General features: G+C 35.3%; 3 protein-coding genes across 8 annotated transcripts in view; 2 read left to right on the forward strand and 1 right to left on the reverse strand.

Moving 5' to 3' along the window:
• Positions 1–206: 206 nt before the first annotated feature.
• Positions 207–11438, forward strand: Stat92E (Signal transducer and transcription activator Stat92E). The gene is given in 17 exon segments (XM_081986251.1): positions 207–378; positions 1631–1780; positions 1840–2016; positions 4382–4550; positions 4719–4800; positions 4858–4958; positions 5014–5192; positions 5251–5454; positions 5518–5681; positions 5770–5942; positions 5994–6122; positions 6182–6438; positions 6497–6621; positions 6683–6816; positions 6818–6839; positions 7046–7187; positions 9500–11438. Coding segments are annotated over 16 exon segments (2334 nt in total). The 5' UTR covers positions 207–378; positions 1631–1646; the 3' UTR covers positions 9642–11438.
• On the reverse strand, positions 10569–18943 carry LOC145733431 (uncharacterized). 2 transcript variants are annotated; one of them, XM_081986249.1, is made up of 11 exons: positions 18590–18943; positions 18252–18480; positions 16724–18095; positions 15745–15816; positions 14799–15668; positions 14691–14744; positions 14578–14631; positions 14355–14525; positions 14157–14300; positions 13876–14106; positions 10569–12889 (listed from the first exon to the last, which is right to left on the reverse strand). In XM_081986249.1, exons 1-11 carry the CDS (start codon positions 18716–18718, stop codon positions 11767–11769), a joined length of 4449 nt encoding a protein of 1482 aa, XP_081842375.1. In that variant the 5' UTR covers positions 18719–18943; the 3' UTR covers positions 10569–11766. The 2 variants fall into 2 exon arrangements, with proteins under 2 accessions (XP_081842375.1, XP_081842374.1); XM_081986248.1 differs by having other exon boundaries at positions 14578–14634; positions 18590–18942.
• A 332-nt stretch (positions 18944–19275) lies between these two features.
• The window catches only part of cno (adherens junction formation factor afadin), a 46948-nt gene continuing 46447 nt past the window's right edge, over positions 19276–19776 (forward strand). For 3 of the 5 annotated variants that reach the window (XM_081986239.1, XM_081986240.1, XM_081986242.1), the window contains exon 1: positions 19285–19563. The gene's annotated coding sequence lies outside the window, so the exon portion shown is untranslated. Of the gene's footprint in view, positions 19564–19776 lie in introns of all 5 variants that reach the window. The other 2 variants (XM_081986243.1, XM_081986241.1) reach the window with 2 other exon arrangements.

A 19776-nucleotide genomic window follows, 5' to 3' on the forward strand; every position in this document is an offset into this window, starting at 1 on the left:
TTATAATTTTTCTAATTTAATGAATTTGTACACAAAACACGTCACACAGTGGTTAATAAATATTCTTGTTTGGTATTGAATAGTAGAAACAGAGAGACAAACACACGGAACTTATACCTTTACATGCTGACATCTAAGTGGCGCCACCTACATAAATAGCGGCAACGCTGTCGAATTCCCAGAATTTTGACTTTCAGTAAAACAAAATGGTCGCCGACTTGTAGCAGTGCGGACGTGAGGCCGACTCTTCCAGTTTTCATTGTTTGATTGCGCTAAAAAATGTAATTCAATCTATTACGGGTCAAAATTAGATTAGAAACGACTTTCGACGTTAATCTAGTGTTTACATTCGTAGTACAGAAGCCGCAACATTACCAGGTAAGTCGTAGCAAACTGGAGAAGTACGCTCATGTCTATAGAGATGTTGAATAATTATTGATACTAAATAAATAAACTCCGTTGCTTGCATATTCACGACCTTGATTATCAATGATTTTTGCGTTGTACTATCTCTTGATGCTCTGGACAATTTTTCCGGTATGTTTTAAACTTGTATTTGTTTGTGTATTGAAGGGGGATTGGTCTGTTTATCCTCATTTGAATAGTGTTCAGAGGATATTTTTCGCAATTTCTGTGATAATTCCAATCTTATCTTATGATAGCAGACATAGTAATACTCAAGAAAGCTTAGATCAATACCAATTAGCATTGTAAAATAATTTAATAACTTTTGGGAATGATTACTAGCAGGTGGGTTTGTCATATAAGATGTTATTTTGACTGTATTTGTTTGTATGTAATTCTAATAAGACCAAAATGCCTAGAGCCAGGTCTAGAAGAAATATTGAAATGCCAAACCCTTATTATATTCAAAATCTAAAATGTTATAGGGAAATACAATCATACTGAAACACAGACAGTTTAGTGTAACTAGTGCTCTAACTAGTAATGCAGTAACTAGTTTTTGACAAGTAAAAAAGTAATTTTAAAAGGAGTCTTCCTTCAGGGATATACAGGATGTTTTCCAATAAGTGTGGATATTTCACAGGGTGTGTCTTTTAAAGTTAAACATAAAAAGTCCATATAGGCATGAGAGGCTTATCAAGCTACAGGGTCTTGAAAATTTAATTTACTTAGCCCCTTCTCCATGTAAGAGCAAAACCAAGATCTAATAATCAACTTTCTCATGTTACAATAAAACCCCCAAATACCAAGATTATTTACTTACTAAACTCAATAAACTTATTTTTAACAACCTACAGCTCTATAAGTAAGGCCTTGCAGACCCATGCCTATATGGACTTTTTAACTTTCAAATATCTGAGAAATAGCCCTGTGAAATATTGGACACTTAGAAAGAAACACCTTGTATACAAGAGGTAACCTAATTATTTGAAGCTTTTACCTGCCTGACAATCTTAGCCATCACCACCCTGTATATTTTTGTTTAGGAATTTCCTAGTAGATAATAAAAGTTTATAGCTTTACTGATACTGCCCTCCACTTGTAATACCTGTTGCAAAAACAAGGTCAGTTTCAAAGAGGGTTAGTTTCTTGTTGAAATCCAACCTGTTCAGTTGATTTGTGTTTTCTTTGGTATAAACATGTTGTTTCCATGGATTTATTATAGTGCTTCAGCTTTCAAAATGGCTTTGTGGTCAAAAGCACAGCAACTCCCTCCTGATAGTATACATTTACAACAAATCAGAGCGATTTACGGAGAACACTTTCCGATCGAAGTCAGACATTATCTGGCCCAATTTATTGAAGAAAAATTCTGGTAAGTTTGTGTAAAAAAGTGATTTGTGCCTGTTTAAATGTGGTTGATGTTGAATGCAGGACAGACATTGAATTAGCGCCAGAAAACGCGACCAATGAGGCCTACATAGCAAATTTGGTTAATCAGCTAATTCAAGAAATTGAAAATCGAGCAGAAGGCTCTAATGACGCAGCAGAGTATTTCCTAGCGAAACTAAAACTAGCAGAAGCAGCTAAAATGTTTAGACAAAGATATAGGTAAGTGATTTTACTTGTTCACACAAACTAAAGCTTTTTAATTTCCCAATCGATTTGTAACAGAGGACACCGTTTTAATTGATTCGTTGCTGTTTGACATTAATTGCTGGCAAAAGAAATTTCCATGCGTCTTCTAAATAAAAAAAAATATATTCGGTTCTTTGACCGCGACTTCATGGAATTGAATAATTGCAAGGTTCTGCATTTATTTTGTGTTTATAATTTTTTTAGTGGTTACGCTTTTTACATTTTATGCGGATTGTTATGTTGGCTGTGGTTACAGTTGTAAATCGCAATCAGGTTGTACCAGGTAATTTGAATTCTCAATCATCAAAGGGTAAGCAAATTGTTTATTTTTGGAAGTAAAACATAAGATGCCAGAGGAAGGGCGTCCTACTTTCAAAACAAGGAAAAGTAGGTACTTTATGCTGAAGGTTGATTTATATGCAGATAGGCCCAGAAAATGTTTTTGTAAAAGGAGTCTTTTATTTCATTGTGTTTTTGCTTTGGGTTTTACAACACTACCTGGGATAATTTTAGTACAATAATACATCCACTCTGTAGTGTAAGCCAAAAGTTCAGTTAATGGCTTTATTACTACTTGTCAATAAATCTGCTAAATAAACAGGTAAAAATTACATTTTCTTTCTACTCCTACAGGGATATTGGTTCATTCGTTAACAGTTGAGAGAACGGATAGGTAGGCAATTGCCAACGGTCGAACGAATACAGAATCCTAGACAATCTTCAGCGTGCATAAAAATTTAGACCAATCACAGACAATCTTCAGCGTGTGTTAAATAATAAACTTTGGCTGCGTCAAAAGTGATAATGTAAACACGGAAACGTTTCAAACATTGAGAGTTTATTTGTGTGAAATTTGGTAAGTAATTCCAATTAGTCCTAGAAAAAATAGCCTGTAAAACTGGGGCGAATTGTCCATATCGTCCTCGTCCGATAGGAACATCTTTTTCACCCTTGTTGTACTACATATAATTATTAATATTGACACATTTGCTACTATTGTAGCATATGTATTATTTAAGCAGATTTTAGTAAAATCTATTGTACTACATTGGTAATTACTGCAGTGTCTATTAATCAATATTATTGTAATTATGTTGATGAACAAAATGTTACCAGTTTCAATTCACATGTTTGGTGGTTTTTTGCCAATTTCAACTTTTCTAATCTAATCTCCAGCAAATATATTACTTTCTGGGAAATTATTTACTTTTTCTGGTAAATCAACCTTTTCAATACATTGTGGACTGTCAGGGTTAGTAGGTACTTTCTTACAGTAAGGATCTTATTAGATTTTGCATTAGTATTTATTTTGGGTAACTTTAAAGAAACTGAGTAATTTGTTATACGTTTCAATTAAAATTCCTTAAAACTACCAATTAAATCGTGTTAAATGGGTTTATTTTATTGAAATTTACTTACCAAAGAACTTTCTAAACATTTTCTTTTATGTGTGACGACTTAGTAGCTAATTTTACAATAAAGTAGAATTACTGTTTTTTTGCGACGCATAAAGGATTCGCAGATAAGACAGCTTTGTTTTGATAGTATGCCCCCCATACAGGCCAAAATTCTAACCTCACTGGGTGATAATTGAGCAATAATTGATATTGATGATTTATTATGTCTTTTGTGCATAATTTTTTTTAACGATTTTATGCGCATTATTATTGCACAATACTGCATGACATCATTTTTCATATAGCACTAATAAAGTAGTGGAATTTTCAAAATAGATTACACACGGCACAAGTGAAATATTTTTGTTACATTATATCATGTTGTTTTGCTCTGATCTTTTTTTGCGTTTTTGATAGTTGTTCATACAGGGTGGGTACTTTTCGTTGGTTTTATGGGGTACAGAGCAAATGTTATTTAAACATTATTATTTAAAAAAAAAATTTCTGGCGAGGTAAAAATAAAATATTACTCGCATTTAAAAAAGTAGAAGTTTAGTTTGTAACTCACTAACGTAAGAAATAGTGAATTTATAAAAGTAATATTAACATAATCGTAATCTACGTAAAAAAGTGCCTTAATAATGTAAAAGCTATTTTCACCAAACTCTCATAACAACTGAGAAGAAAACATAAATAACGAGAAAGAAACTCACCTTGAAAAAGTACCTTCCCAATACCTTTTTGATTTTTAAATTGTTTAATGGTTCTGGCAGTTTCCATATAAAAACAGGCAAATTAGGTCACCCTGTACATTCATAAATCTCCTGTTGCAACACAATAGTGGGGAGGCAGTAGTATAAAACTCACAATTTTAAGTGATTTCTTATCAGTAGCAAAATAATCGCACCCAAAATTTTACGTTCGTCATTTCCGTTTTGCAGTGAGAACCCGACGAATTTGTTTACGTTCATTCGGCAGTGTTTGGCAACCGAAATGAAGTACCTACAAGCGGCCGGCGCTGATTTTATGGGGATGGCACCGACCCTTGCAATTTCCAATTCCGCCACCGAAATTTTGAATAGACTTGATGCTTTGAGACGAATGACTCAGGTAAATAAAATTTATGGTACCTAATATTTGATTTGCTACGTGCAGTTTGACTCATTCCATTGATATAGTTATCTTAAAATATGCATTTTTTTCTCATCATTATGAATGAAGTGTATATTGACTTTTTGATTAACCAATATTTGTTACTCTATATGATTTTTTATATAGGCTACTGCTGAAGACACAAGAAAGCTTGAGCAAGACCAAGAAGCTTTCGCGTTACAGTACCACGAATGCACTAAAGTTAACGGTAAATTGAAATTTTCAATTTTAAAACTTAAAGTTACTAAGTGTCATATTTTTGTAGCACATCTGCAACAGCTCAAGAATCAAACTGGCCAGCAAGACCCACAGACATTACAATATGTCACCAGAAAAGAAGTGTTGGAACAAGATTTAAATCGAAGGGTTAGTGTTATTACGATTTCGATAAAGTATTGAAGTAACGAAAAATGTATTTCAGGTGGCCGGACTTATGGAGTTGCGCATTAAAATCACCGAAAAACTCAGACAAACTTATCAAAGTTTGGCTCAATTGCAAAGCCAAATTATCGACGACGAACTGATACGATGGAAACGCGAACAACAATTATCCGGTAACGGAGTCCCATTTAACAGTAACCTGGACCAGATCCAAGACTGGTAATTGAATTTTCTACAGTGTTTGTTCACGATTTCTATAAATTTTTTATTTGCATAGGTGCGAGAGTCTTGCAGAACTGATCTGGCACAACCGGGAGCAAATCAAAGAAGTGGAAAGACTAAAGTCCAAGTTGCCTTTGGATCGTCCTGGCGATGTTCTTCCTACGATTTTATCAGAGATGACTCAGCTACTTTCCTCGCTAGTCACTTCTACTTTTATAATCGAAAAGCAACCACCTCAAGTCATGAAGACCAATACTCGGTATGGCTTTTTTTTAATCGTTGATTTTACGGTAGTTTTCGTAACTATTGATATTCTTTCCAGATTCACGGCCACAGTTCGACTGTTAGTGGGAGGAAAGCTCAATGTACACATGAATCCTCCGCAAGTCAAAGTGACTATCATATCGGAGGCCCAGGCCAACGTTTTGTTGCAAAACGACAAGCTGCTTAAAGGCGAGAGTTCCGGAGAAATTCTCAACAACACAGGTGAGTCCTAGAAAGTCTGTTCTAGTTACTAGAAAAAGACATTGGTGTGGAACAACAAAATTATATATACTTTGTGGTGTATTATTAGGTACCATGGAATACCAGCAAACGACTAGACAGTTATCCGTCAGCTTTAGAAATATGCAATTGAAAAAAATCAAACGAGCCGAGAAGAAAGGTACTGAAAGCGTAATGGACGAGAAGTTCTCGCTATTTTTTGAATCTCGGTTCAGCATTGGAGGCGGTGAACTAATGTTCCAGGTATGTAATTATTTTCTACTAGAAAAGGCAGAAACTACAAAATATTTATAGGTGTGGACTTTGAGTTTGCCGACCGTTGTCATTGTTCACGGCAATCAGGAACCGCACGCTTGGGCTACAGTCACTTGGGACAATGCTTTTAGTGAACCTGGACGAACCCCGTTTCAAGTGCCAGACAAGGTGAGTCTTGAACCCTATTAATGTAAATTGGGAATTCATGTTTATGTCGTTTCATTTAGATTCCGTGGGTAAAAGTAAAGGAAACCTTGTCTCAAAAATTCAAATGGGCCACCGGTCGCGGATTGACCGAAGAAAATTTACGGTTTTTGGCCGATAAAGCTTTCCGCGGTAATTACAACGAAAGCAGTAACGCGATGCTCAGTTGGGCTCAATTCTGCAAAGAACCATTGACTGATCGAAATTTTACCTTCTGGGAATGGTTTTTCGCAATTATGAAGCTCACGAGGGAACATTTGCGTGGACCTTGGGTTGACGGGTAAGTGTATAAGTCATTTTAAGCTTAAAAACTGTGTGCTAAACGCGGGTTGTTACAGGGCTATTATGGGATTCGTGAAAAAACGTCAGGCTGAAGAATTGCTGTCCACATGTGCGCCTGGAACTTTTATTTTGCGTTTTTCGGACAGTGAACTTGGTGGCATTACAATTGCTTGGACGTCTAGTAAGTTTGGTTTTTTTTAAAACTAACCTTCGCATATTTATATCTATCTCTTTTATTTCAGGCACTCAAGAAGTTTATAGTATCATACCGAACACGTCTAAGGACTTTGCTGTTCGTTCATTGGCGGATCGCATCCACGATTTGGATAATTTGCAAATTTTATACCCAGACACTCCAAAAGAAGTGGTTTTTTCAAAAATATTACACTCCCTTTCAAGGTATGATTGTAATTGTAAGGCCTTTTAACAAAATTTAGAGTAAGCAATAGGATAGTTATTTGGTGTTACTCCGTATATTGCATTTAGATTGTAGAACGTTGTAGTTCAGCTGTTTGTGAGTGTGAAGTTTAAGAGAGAAAGCCAAAACTGTGCAGCACATTTAGAAGTGACATATGATAGTTTTGATGTAATGTTCTTGATTTCAGATCATCAAACGCCAACTGGATACGTTAAGACGACCCTCGTAAATCAGGTACAGTTGCCCAACAGCTGTCATAACAATACGCCTCAACACGCGGCTTTTATGAGTCCCGACACAATGCGAGACACACCATCAGTGGCGAGCAGGTATGACGATATTTTCTTATGTTCTTATTAAGTAAATTGTCTTTAACAATCATTAAAAATTACCGTTTCAAAATTTACATTCACTATCAGGCATTTTTGTGTTGACTTAATCAGAACCAAGACGTCAGCCTATTAATTTTGGCTTCTCTATTTTTGTAGTTTTCGGAGCGTGCTTGATCTTTAAGCAGAGCTACTTAGTTTTAATTAACATATGCTTTACACGAAATAATAGTGATATAAGAAGTTAAGGCTCTTTTACAAGCCAAACATGCAATTAATTTGTTTGTGAGAATATTTTTCTACACGTTTTTATATTGAGCTTTTTTTTTACTTGAGTGTTTCTTTAACTAATTGCTTTAATACATGGTTCTAGCCTGTTAAGTTACGCAATAAACTATATTATGATTTTAGTGGGTTTTTTGCATTCATCCTGTTTTATTGTTTCTGGTGTGCAGGCAGTGAAGTTTTTATTTTAAATCATTTTTACCTAAATTAAAATATCTAGTGTGTTTTAAGTTTTTTGGATAAATTACGTATTCACTGCCTGTGCATATTTCTATTGAGCATGCTGCAAAACAGACATAACCAGACACATTTGTTTTTACATTTGCCTTTTAGCTGCTTATGTCATTTATATGGTTATTGTGTTTTTCATTTTTTGTTTTTTTATAACTATGAGTGTGCTGGTGCCAATGTGACGTCATCTGACAGTTGGTCTTACGGTTAACTGTCCAATGTCGTCGCATCCGCTCCGACAGACTGATCAGTTATTTTCATCTTTGTTGAGAGCATTGATTTGCAATGTGTCTCTCTTAACGTGAAATTTACTGTTTTGTAACTACTCGTGTCATGCGTATGCGCTTACACACATACTAAGTAATGTATTTTGTTGGTTTAAATTTTAAATGGTTGCATGACAGATTTTTGGGCAAACCAAATTGGCTTTTCTTATTACGAACTGTAATGCTACAGGACACAGTTGAAAACGCCAAATTGGGATCAAAATCCTTTTACGAAAGTAGTTTTAAAAGACTGGTCCAAATTATTTTAGCTTTTAATTGGGCATTGATGTTTAAGGTTACAGCTACACTAGCGTTTTTTTTTCGCTAAAATAAGCGCTTGTTTTTTCGCTGCTTGAAATATCGCTAGGACGTGGCCCCACTGCGTGTAAAAAATTGCAGTCTTCCTTATTGTGTAAAGGTCTATTTTACATAGTGTATATTGATATACCTGTTCCATTATGGGTCCATTCAAAATTTGTTTAAATAAATCTGTCATAAATACTTTTTACTATTACGACTACTTTTCGTCGCCGAAGACAAAAAAATACTGGATTCATCCAATAACTAGTAAAAGATTAATCAAGAGTATTACATGGTCCACTCAAGAAATATCTTCTCGTTATCTCTAATTGAAAAACAAATAGCTTATTTATGTTTTGCGTTTTTACCTGCTAGTGTGGCCAGAGAAAAGCGTAAGAACACGCAGCAAAAATAGGTCCAAGCCCATTTTTGCTACAATAGGTGCTGCCCCTCTGCAAAAACGTTACCACATTTACAAACGTTACATACTTCTCCAGCCTGCCTATTTTAGTTGCGTTTTGTCACGCTTAAATGCAGCGTGAAAACACGCTAGTGTGGCCGTAGCCTTAAGATTAGTTTTACATAAATAAATTTACCAAAGGGAAGGAACCACACACATGTGTCATTTCAGCCTTCAAGAATTAAGGCCTGCTCAACCAGTTTCGGACATAGAAGTGGCGCTTAAAAAGGTTAATTTAACCGACACTACATACTAAATTAATTGACTTAAAAGAATATTAATTAAAACTAAAGAAAACCCACTTTGTTGGGGCTGGGGATGGCCTTTAAGGGGAGAGATTTATATTTCTTTTTGACCATCTCTTCTCTTAAGGCCCCAGCCCGAACAAAATGAGTTTTCTTTAGTTTGAATTAATTTTTAACTGGACTAACTTAGTATGTAATTTCGGTGTTTAAGTTTTCCCTTTAAGTACACTTTTGTTATAACATAAGTCTCACTGTCTATCCCCTTCTAGAAATAAGATTTCTATGTATGGTTGAGCAGGCCTTAGTTCTTGAAGGCTGAAGTAAAGTATTGTGGAAACGACTGAGTGTTATTTCTTCCCTTTGGTAATCATGCAACTCCATTGGGTAAAAAATCATTTTTTAAAGCACAAAAACATACGCATGGTATAACATAAACTAGAATGGTTAAGTCTGTGTTGCAACCAGCACAACCTAATTAAGTTTTTTGTTTAACTAAAATTAAGTCTGGTTATGTTCTGTTTGCAGTTACGCGGGTTCAGTGAACACTGTGGCAACTGGACCTCCCGCTCTCGGGGACTATTTCGATCCCATGATGGACGAGTCGAGTTACGTGGGACTCGATCTAAACGATCTCAACGTGTTTAATGGAGGCTACAGTCACAGATAAGCGAATAAATCAGAAGTTTAGTCGCTTGGATCGCCATTTCTTTTGTCCGACCGAGTGTGGAAGTTTTTAGGTGTTGGTCGGTGGAGCAAGAATGCTAATTGTAAAAAAGATTTATTAATGGTATTAAACTTAGCTCATTAAGGTTACTTGTTGGCTGTTGTAGTGCCTAATTATGACATGGATTAAGCAGATGTAATTTTAAACTGTGATTTGACGATTGTGATGGGGGCGGACGTAATTTGTTGCTCAATAGTTCGAGCGACAACTGTATAGTCGTCGGCATTAATTCAGTCGTTGTAAGTCATCAACTGTACTTATTAGTTAAACAACAATGTCGTCCAACGGGCGAATTAATTCCTACGACTATAACATAAACTATTAAGTTCGGTTATTCCTCTTTTCACCAATAAGACGATAATCTGACTACGTGACTGCGCTAAACCGTACATAATGGGCTGTCACGTGACAGTTGTCAAATTTTTAAATCTGCTTCTTCTAGCGAGAAATAACCGAACTTAACTATAATAATATTGACGTAATTTAGTTTGTTTTTGAACAAATTTTAAATATAAGTCTTTTTATGGTTTAACAAATAAGGCATAATGTAGTTTGTGAATTTTTATGGGTAGTTTTTTAATCAGTTGGAGCTTGACAAATAAAATTAAACTAAACAGGGTGTCGAGTTGAAAATTATGTATGTACAGGGTGTCCAAATAATAGTGGCATTAGATGCACTATAAATAATTATTGAAAGTTGTTTCCTTTCATCGACAGGTGGCGCTTTTTGCAGAGAATTACTAAAAAATAATGTCAAAATCAAGTAAACTAAATACTACATCAGACAGCGAAAACCGCAATTTTCTAGCTTTCTTCTAGCTCTAGTTATTTTATCAATTTCATGTTGTTTAGGGTTTCTGAAAATACTGACTGAACTTGAAGTAGGGCAATCTCCAATTCCATATTCACATTATTTTAAATTGGACACCTTTTTTGGGTTAACGGTGGGTTCAATTTGACCAAAGTATCTATATTATACTGATGACAGAGAGAGTTTATGGTCGTTTGACGCAGATATAAAAAATAATATATTTACACTTGAAACTGCGATTGTTTCTTGCTTCACCGCCAATTTATCTATTTTGACAAACCCCTTATTGTGAATTGTTATTTGTGTAGCTGTCAAAAAACAAACCTTGTCATATGTGGCCATATTTGTTTATTTCTTAAGTAAGTACTAACTGAGGTAGCAATTGTTTTTTTTTATGTTTAATAATTAAGACCTACATATTATCGAACTACGTTGCAATTTTTACTAATTGATTTTTTTTGCAATAAAAATTTATTTTTATTGCCAAAAAGAATATAATTAGACACGTGCAATGTTTTAACATTTTTTATTGTCTGTACATAATAATTTTTACTTTTTAAGATGTAATTTTAATGGTGCTTTACAACTTTTGAGGTTCAGCGCAAATTAGATAGTTGTTGAAATTCTAAAATTATATAACTTGCGCTATCTGCCCTGGTCAACATATCGAATTATACTTGACAAGTTTTTAGAAACATGAGTACAAATTGGGGCAGATAACTTTCAACATCTGGGCATGTGATATTGTCGGTGCGTGTTTTGGTGCACACAATTTTGCTAAATACACATTACTTAATAGGTGTAATAGTTTGTTTACATAAAATTCTATTTAGACATTGTTTGGATAAATTTTTCTCCGTCAACCAGTTCGCTGTTGTTTTGCACATCATTTTTGATGGTAAATAAAGTTTAATGTCACAGTTAAAAAATCATTTTTTTTTTACCCAATTTCCCAGGTTTTTTTTTAAGTTTAAACAAGCTTAGGACAAAAAAAATGTATTTGAAAAAATTACATTTAAACTAGGTTAACAATTAAAAAAAAACGTATCCATTTGAATTCAAACTTAGTTAACTCCGTACATTGGATAGATTATTACGTATTGTACCGGACAAGCTACGAAATCTCACAATTTTGTAACAATAACTGAAATTTTACTAAACACGTTGACATAACTAATGCAAAGAAACTAAACTAAATTATTACCCCGTTACAACGGATGCTCTATCACAGCCAGAAACTTAATTGAGTCGTTTCTACTACATCTTGGGCAGGTCAACCACCTTAATAGCAATTCTTCTGCGTTTGTCCCGTTTTAAAGGTGACGTCAGGTAAGTTTTGGTCATTTTCGACGTTGTCAAACCGTCTTGTTTAAGAGGAGTGGAAGTTGTCACGGACTTTTGCAACATATTGGAAAAATCAAAGTGGCTGGAACATTCCTTAATCTTATTGTGGACGTTTAGAGTCTTGTCCACTGTATCAAACGTGGCTAGACTCTTATCACCCAAATACTCCTGGATGTTATCAAAAATTACTCTCTCATTTGACCCTAACATTGACACATCTTTAGAGTCCAGATGTATTTGATTTATTGTGTTGTCCAACAATGATTCAAGAGGGGTAGACTCGGCGACGCTTGAAGGGACTCTGGGAAGTTTGGTACTGTTGTGGATATTAGTGTAAACGTAGCTAGTTTTCTGCTCAACAATCAAAGTGGAATCAGTGGGAGGAGTGGCTTTTCGCTCCAAGTGCTTCAGCATCTCCTCCATATGAGGAAGAGGGGATTGATTGGATGTTTGCGATGTACCAGTGTCGATTTTTTGGATTTTCTCTGGCCTCTGCTCTTTAGTATTTATTAATTTACGTTTATTAGACGTTATCAAAATATCCCCAGACACTTCACCCACTTTAATTGGTGTTATTCGTTTTAAAGACTTCTCTTTTAACGAGTCGTTACATTTTACTTCATCACAGCCTGGCAAAGTAGGGTCAGTTTGTTCCAGTTTCTTTGAAGATTTCTTCTTCTTTGGTTTAGTGCACTTTCTCTTTTCGGCTTCCACTATGTTTTTGATAGTAGCGGTAAAAGAATCATCCTCCGGTTCAGTTATTTCACTTTTAGGATTTTTGGTTTTAGGCTTGGCTGGACGTTTCCTTTTTTTGGAATCATTTGACTGTTTCTTGCCTTCTTGATTTGGAAAAGGCATTTTTATTTTGAACGGCTTACGCTTATACCCTTTGGATGATTTTTTCTCGTCATTAGTCTCGTCTAGAGGTTCTTCCTCGTTGTCTTCTTCTTTAGTTTCTTCCTTGTCGGGTTGGTGTTTTTTGCCTTTTTCAATATAATCGGCCAGTTGTTTACGACTGTTTGGTGATACAGGGATGCTGAAACAACAATAATAAATAGAGAGGGAAAAGACTGCCTCACTAATTCTTAATAATTTCCAACAACTGGAGTCTAATGTTCCTTCCACAAGATTGGCTAAATTGATATTAAGGACAGCTTAAATAATTTTAGTTTGGACTGTGTTATTTTGCACCATATCTGTCACATTCAAACCTCAACTTAGCTTAAGTTGTACGTCAAAATGTCAATGGATTTCAAAAATATGGCGGCTTGTGTTTGGCCGCCAGAGAGCGTCAAATTTGACTGAGGCCGCATTCGTTTTCACGCTCCATGGAGCTTTTTTGACGTCACGATGACGGAATTTGGGAAAACCATAATTTGACCAACTGTCAAATTACATCATTGTGACGTCAAAAACGCTCTGCTCGCTCCATGGAGAAAAAAACGAATGCGGCCCATGTTTTTCTTGACTGTTACCACTCTAATTCCTATGAGAGATTTAAAAAAAAATCGGACAGGTACGGCTCTGATATTTGGTACAAACGTAGCACGGTGATTCTCAAATTCAAAACCATAGCAAAATTATACCAAAAAAAATTATTAAGGTCGATTTTCGCTTGCACTAAGTGGCCAAGCTAACGCAAAATCCATTAGGATAGTGGCTCATCAATGTTTCAGGCAAAATTGACTCTTTTTAAGATTTTTTTAAGAATTCTCCAACCATTTCGTCGTGACAGGACTTGTAGGTCACGTGACATCTTTTTCCTAACTTTCCAGGGTCAAATTAGCCCTTAAACATTCAAAAAGTGTTTCTGGTATACCTTGTGTATAAGTTTTTACATGTCAAAGAATAGCCAATAAAATGGGCTTTCCAGATATAAAAGTTGATTGGTTAGTGGTTATGGTTTCAAATTACTAATTAAATAATTCCCCAACAATGCTCACTAATTTACCGGCAATGCCTACTATTTCTTACTAATTCTTAGTAATGTCCACTAATTTTGACATAAAAAAAATTACTTACTAATTTGGATTGTTGCAAAAAACAGGACATGTTTCACTTTCTTTCTCCTCGCTTTTCAACTGTGTTATTTCAGGCACTTCTTTTGTTTTAGAGGCTTTATCTCTCACCCTGAATGATTCATTTTCATTTGCTTTGGCTTTAATAAACTTTGTACTGTCCTCGCCCAAATTGGTTAAGTTTCTACAGGCCTTTTGTGCTTCAGTCTTTCTAGGTTTGGTCGCTTTTTTTATTCTAAAAACTTATTATATAACAAGTTTTAGGTTTGATTTAAATAAACTTACTCTGGAGTGGCAGGGGAGTCACTGCCAAACAGTAAAATGATTTGTTCGCGTACTGTTTTTGGTTTAACGTTATTACTTTTGGCCACACTGTCGTCATCGTCTTCCAAACACTTTTGCAGTTCTTCCGTATTTAATTGCGCGGTCCTGAATACAACAACTAATTCAACTAAACTGCTAACTGTAGCAAATACAAAGTACCTGATAATAGTAGCCGGTTCTGGATTTATAGTACTCTTATGGATGGCTTCCTGAATGTTTTCTATACATTCTGTTTCTGGTTCGTTGCTTTCCTGCTCTTTTGGTTCCTTTACTGTTGGTGCAGTCTTCAAATTTTTATTAGTTGGGTCATTAGTGGCAATTTGTTTTGAGCTTTAATAGGAAATGATTAAGGAACTTTTTACAAAAAGGCTAAATTACAAACCTGCTTTGTATTACTAAACTTTCCTTTTCCACTTTCTGGCTAACATTTTCAGGCCTACTAAAGACAAAGTAGTTCAAAATAACTGTTCCAGAATTTAAAAAAAATAAAACTACCTTTCCTGAGTGATGTTCTGCTCAACTTGACCATTTGGTTTATTTTCGTCCACACTGAAACCAACTTGTTTGACCACAATTAACAAAACTAAGACTAAATTCACATACCTGCCCTGCGCAATTGCACTTTTCTTCTCAATGAATTCATCTTCAGACAGACTGAAATCGAAATCATTCAGGAAACTACCTTTATCCTGACCGGAACCGGGCAAACTATTACTTTCAACCTCAATGTCAATTTCTATGTCCTGTTTAGATTCTGTTTGAACAGATGTGACTAAATCAGCTTCGGTTGTTTGCTTTACCACCGTTTTGGCACATGAAACCACTCTGTCCTCGATTATTCTGATACGTTGATAAGGTTTGTCAGGTAATGTGTCAGTGTTGTTAATTTTCTCGGTTGCAGGACTGACTGGGAGAGTTTCCTTAACTTTTGTTGGTTTCTCAGGTTGAGTTAAATGAGGTTTTTGGTCAGTTGGCTCTTGCTGAAGATCGTCAGCGGAATGTTTACCCTCATTTCGCTTTTTATAGTCGTCAATACCAATTTTTTTCTTGTTTTTCTCTACCGGGTTTGATTCTTCGACTTGGATAATGTTGGAAGTCTTGATCTTGGTAGAATCAGTGACCGAATTTTTGAGTAGCCGACTCTCTCTCACTCTAATTTTCTGGGCTTCCTCAATAATACTACCATAAATACGTTGAGTTTTGGTAGCACCATTGTTTACTCCATACAGTCGTTTTTCTTCATCGTCATTTTTGTTCTGGTCAACAACGTTTTGATTATTTGTATCCTCACTTTTTTTGCGTTTTTTCGATAGTTTGGTACGTAAATCGTTATCACTGAAGGATGAACTTTTACGACACTCTTCTTGTCTTTGAGATATTTGAACAAAATTATCACTTGGACTGACATTGGAAGTTTCAAATTCCGAATGCAACGATGACGAGTTTAGTTCTTTCAATTTTATTTGTAACATCCTGAAATGTATTGTGAGTAATGGATACAGTATAATTTACCGATTAACTTCTTTTTTTTTAATTACAAACTACAAACCTTTCTAATTCTGCCTCTGATAACTCACTAGTATTCAAAGCTGTCCTACATTCTGTAGCTTCATCTCCTTTTCTGTAAAAAATTTACATTATATAAACCCGTTACAATACTAAATCACAAGCAGATAATCCACAAGGTAATCAATGGAGAAATTAATAGAAATGATGATAACCCTAGTCAAAGACTGCACAAAAGAAATAAAAAAACACTCCCAGTAATTTGATCTTATCAAAAATATAAATTAATCAAAACTAACAGAATGGAGGAAAGAAATTTTACAATAATATGATAATTAGAACGGCAAAAGCGTTTGAAAAAACCTCGACAATATGACATAACAGATAATGTATTTGAGTTGACAGGGAATGACTGTGCGGTTCCTCAGGGTAATATCAATGATTTGCATTCAGTTTTAAGAAAGTCGTTTGTTAATTTGTTTGCAGATGATTCTCTTATTTGCATGGCAGAAAAACAAGTTTGGGAAATGGTAGATAATATGAATCGATTTTGTATGATTGGCTGTGTAAAAACAAATTAAAGTTGAATAATGAAAAAAACCAAATGTACAGTTTTAGGATCGCGAAGTAACGGTTCTTCAAGCGGTATCAGAAGTTATATCTGGGGGTGGATTCACAGTGCAAATTTTTACTGATAATGGTATTTATTATTTAATACAATATTTCCGCCATTTTAACTATGGTTTTTCACTTATGATATCTTGTACGGAGGAAAATATTGATCTCTTGCAAGGCAATGCAAGTTATTTTAAACTGTGATAGATATGTACACTTCTATAAATAGATAAAATGTTAGAAACTTTGCAATGGTTGAATGTTAGACAACTTGAGGCTAAGGCAATTGTAACAATAATACGTATAAGATTGTTATAATAACTTTAGTACAACAATGTGATTAGTTTTTACCACAGTAGTTAACTTTAAGTTGATGTAATTGTAATCTAAACAAATTCTTTTCTTACCCTTTATTGTTTCTGCTGCATACTCTTTCAGGCTCATTGTCAGACTGGATATCGTCAAAATTACTGCCAGTTTCGCTGCCAAAAAGAGGTGTTTCACTCCCCCCACCCTCTCGAAACAAGTCGGCCAACTCCTGATCGGCGCTCATTCTCATTTCATCTTCCTTCGCTTTGGTAGTTTGTTCTTGTAACTTTTTATTTTTCCAGTCCCGGTAAGTTTCAATCGCGTTACCGTGCCTGTCTACTTTTAAGTTACGTTCTTTGACTGCCTCTTCTACATGTCTGCTCCTTTCCCTCTCTCTTCTATGTTGATGCTCTCTAGTGTCATTACCGCGAGAACGTGACCTTCTTCTGTTATCGTCGGTCATCCATCTTTTCCTGTCAACTGAGCGTGGACGCCCTCTGTCTCTAAAACTTCTAGGAGGTGATCTTGACCTAGCTCTTCTGATTGGACTATTATTAGCTCTGCAAGACGATTTGGTTCTTTTTGAGTTATAAGGTGATATTGCTCGTCTAGGTGGGCTATTGTAAATCAATCTGGATGTTTTCCTTCTGCTTGGACTGTTTGAAGTTGGTCTTTTTAGAGATTTTGGGAATACAGCGCGACTGCGAGGTGGACTATCTGGCGGTGTTCTCGGCAATTTATTGCTTCGTGGTGAAGGCGTTCTGCGCAATCGTCGTTGATGTTCTGATCGAGTTCTAGCTGGGAGTCTACAGTCTAAAGTTTGGTTGTCATTTTTAGTGTCTCTCTTTAACATTTTTTCAAAAACTGGAGATTTAACGCGGTCAGGGGAAGGCGTCCTAACGTGTCGCGGTTGATAATCTGATTTACTTCGAGTTACTCGCGCTGCAGGCCTCTTTTCTTGGGCTTTAATACTTTGTGCATCTATGTGGTTGTTGACAAGTTTCTGCTCTGATTTAGATACTACTACACTGCAAGCAGTAAATGTTTCAATGCCATCTGTTTTTGACTTTTCTGAATCACCCTCCTCAGAATCATCAATAATAATTATATCTGGTGAATCTGATTTCTCATGTTTTCTAGATTCATCAGATGAAGGGTGACTGGAATTTTCTTCTGAGGTTTGCTCAGTAACAGTTTCAGTGGCAACCTCTGGCTTTGTGATTTCTTCACTCAGTTTACTAGTTAAAGCAGAAGATATCATAGAAATATTCTTTGTGGTTAAACCTCTATTTTCCTCAATTTCTCTTTCACTTCTGGAAGAGCTTATTGATATAGGTTTTTCCAAACTAGCTTTTTTAATATTTCCTACTTCTTTGTCTTTATCATGCAATTTACAGTTGATTGAACTTGTTGAATTTACTTCAGGTGATTGGTAAGTTGTAGGATTGTGATGGTAGTCATTATTTGCACCTGTTAGAAAAAAACTAATTTTCAAGTGGGTAGTTTGTAAAACAATACAAAACAAGGTTGTAAACCTTTTCCTTATAGACCTAAATATATACTGATCCAACTCAAAATTTCAGTTTTATTTATTACAATACAAAAAACTTAATACTCTATGTATACCTTTGTGATACTGGTTTGCATTCCTGTTCCTCCTGAACAAAACATCATCCTTCTCTTGATTTAGTTCTCGTATTCTGCGATCTTTACGTTCAATTTCTGCTTTTGCAGTCTTATAAATTTCAGATATTCTCAATTCAAGCAGATTAGCCTTCTCCTCCAATATTTTTACTTTTGCTTTTAGTTCACTGTTTTCATTTATTAACTCCAACTGTTCTTCTGATGAAACAACCTAAAATAGTAAATAGCCTATCTAATAATTCTGCATACTAAGCACAACTACATTTATTTGATAATAATAGCAGATCAGATTTCAAGGCTTTTGACAATTTTGAGGTTACCTTATCATCTCCAGAGTTCGAATTGTCCTGTAAAGGTTTAAAAGTGAAAATATCACTATCGTCCACATCATCGTAAATGTAAGCCATCAGCTTTTCTTCAGATGTAGGGCTGTTGCTATGTCTCAACATGGTTTAATTGACAATAAACCAGTTTAACTGAAAAAACGAATTGTCTTCGTTACACAATACCTTAACGACCGTGTTTATATCTAGTTAAACTGCAACTATGATAATTTGGGACGATAAACTATTTAAAAATGCTTTAAAACACTAGGAGTAAACAAACAATACCCTCATATTCCCTGAAGTAACAATAATAACATAACCACAATTTTTGCTTGCCTTTTTAACAGTTGACACAATGGGAATGGCGGCAAAACTGTGTCAGAGGCGGATATTTTATTTACAATTTCTGGAAATCCCTTATCAAGTGTCTCGATCTATTTTCTAGATAATTTTGTAAGCTTAAAAATGAAAAAAAAAAATTTTACTCTTTATCTATCAATACTTTATAAAAACAATCTTTCCAATTCTATTGGGCTCTCACTCGTTAAAATAGCACCAAGTGAAATAAACAAAGACAAAGATATGAAAGACAATCGGTTATAAAGTAGGTTTTGAGTACGCCACTGAACAATGCGCAAAAGCAAGCGCAGCTGTCAAAAAATTTTCATGGCATACCATCGGTTCTGTAATTGTCGATTGTCGAGTTTTGTTTGGAGGACGCGTACGCGAAGTGGACTTGTGCAGTGTCACACCTTTGGAATTTCGAATATTTACGCGCATTTTCACGTGGAAAACTTGCGGAAAACTCGTTCAAACTGTGGAAAAGGGTGCCGGCGGTGTTGCCGTTTACGTTCAGTGCGGTCGGTGGTCGCAAATTATGACCGATTGAACGGTGAAAAGTGAGTTTTTGTTGGTAAATAAATGGATTAAGAGCGAATTCAAGTCTTCCAACGGTGGATAAACAACAGGTAAGTCGCTGACTTGATTTCGTACGCGTTCTTCAAAAGTTTTCGTTTTTCTTTGCGCAGTTTGCACAAAAAACGGTACTTTATTAGTCCAGTTTCACTGGTTACTTTGATTACCTGGGTAGTACCTTAAATGACAGGTCTTGAGGCAGGTAAAAGTCAAGTTTACACTGTACAACGTATACACGCGGACTTTTAAATGCCCATACGGGGTCA

Source organism: Ips typographus, linkage group LG9 (assembly GCF_016097725.1).
Source record: "Ips typographus isolate SLU linkage group LG9, UJ_Ityp_2.0, whole genome shotgun sequence".
Classification (NCBI taxonomy): Eukaryota; Metazoa; Arthropoda; class Insecta; order Coleoptera; family Curculionidae; genus Ips; species Ips typographus.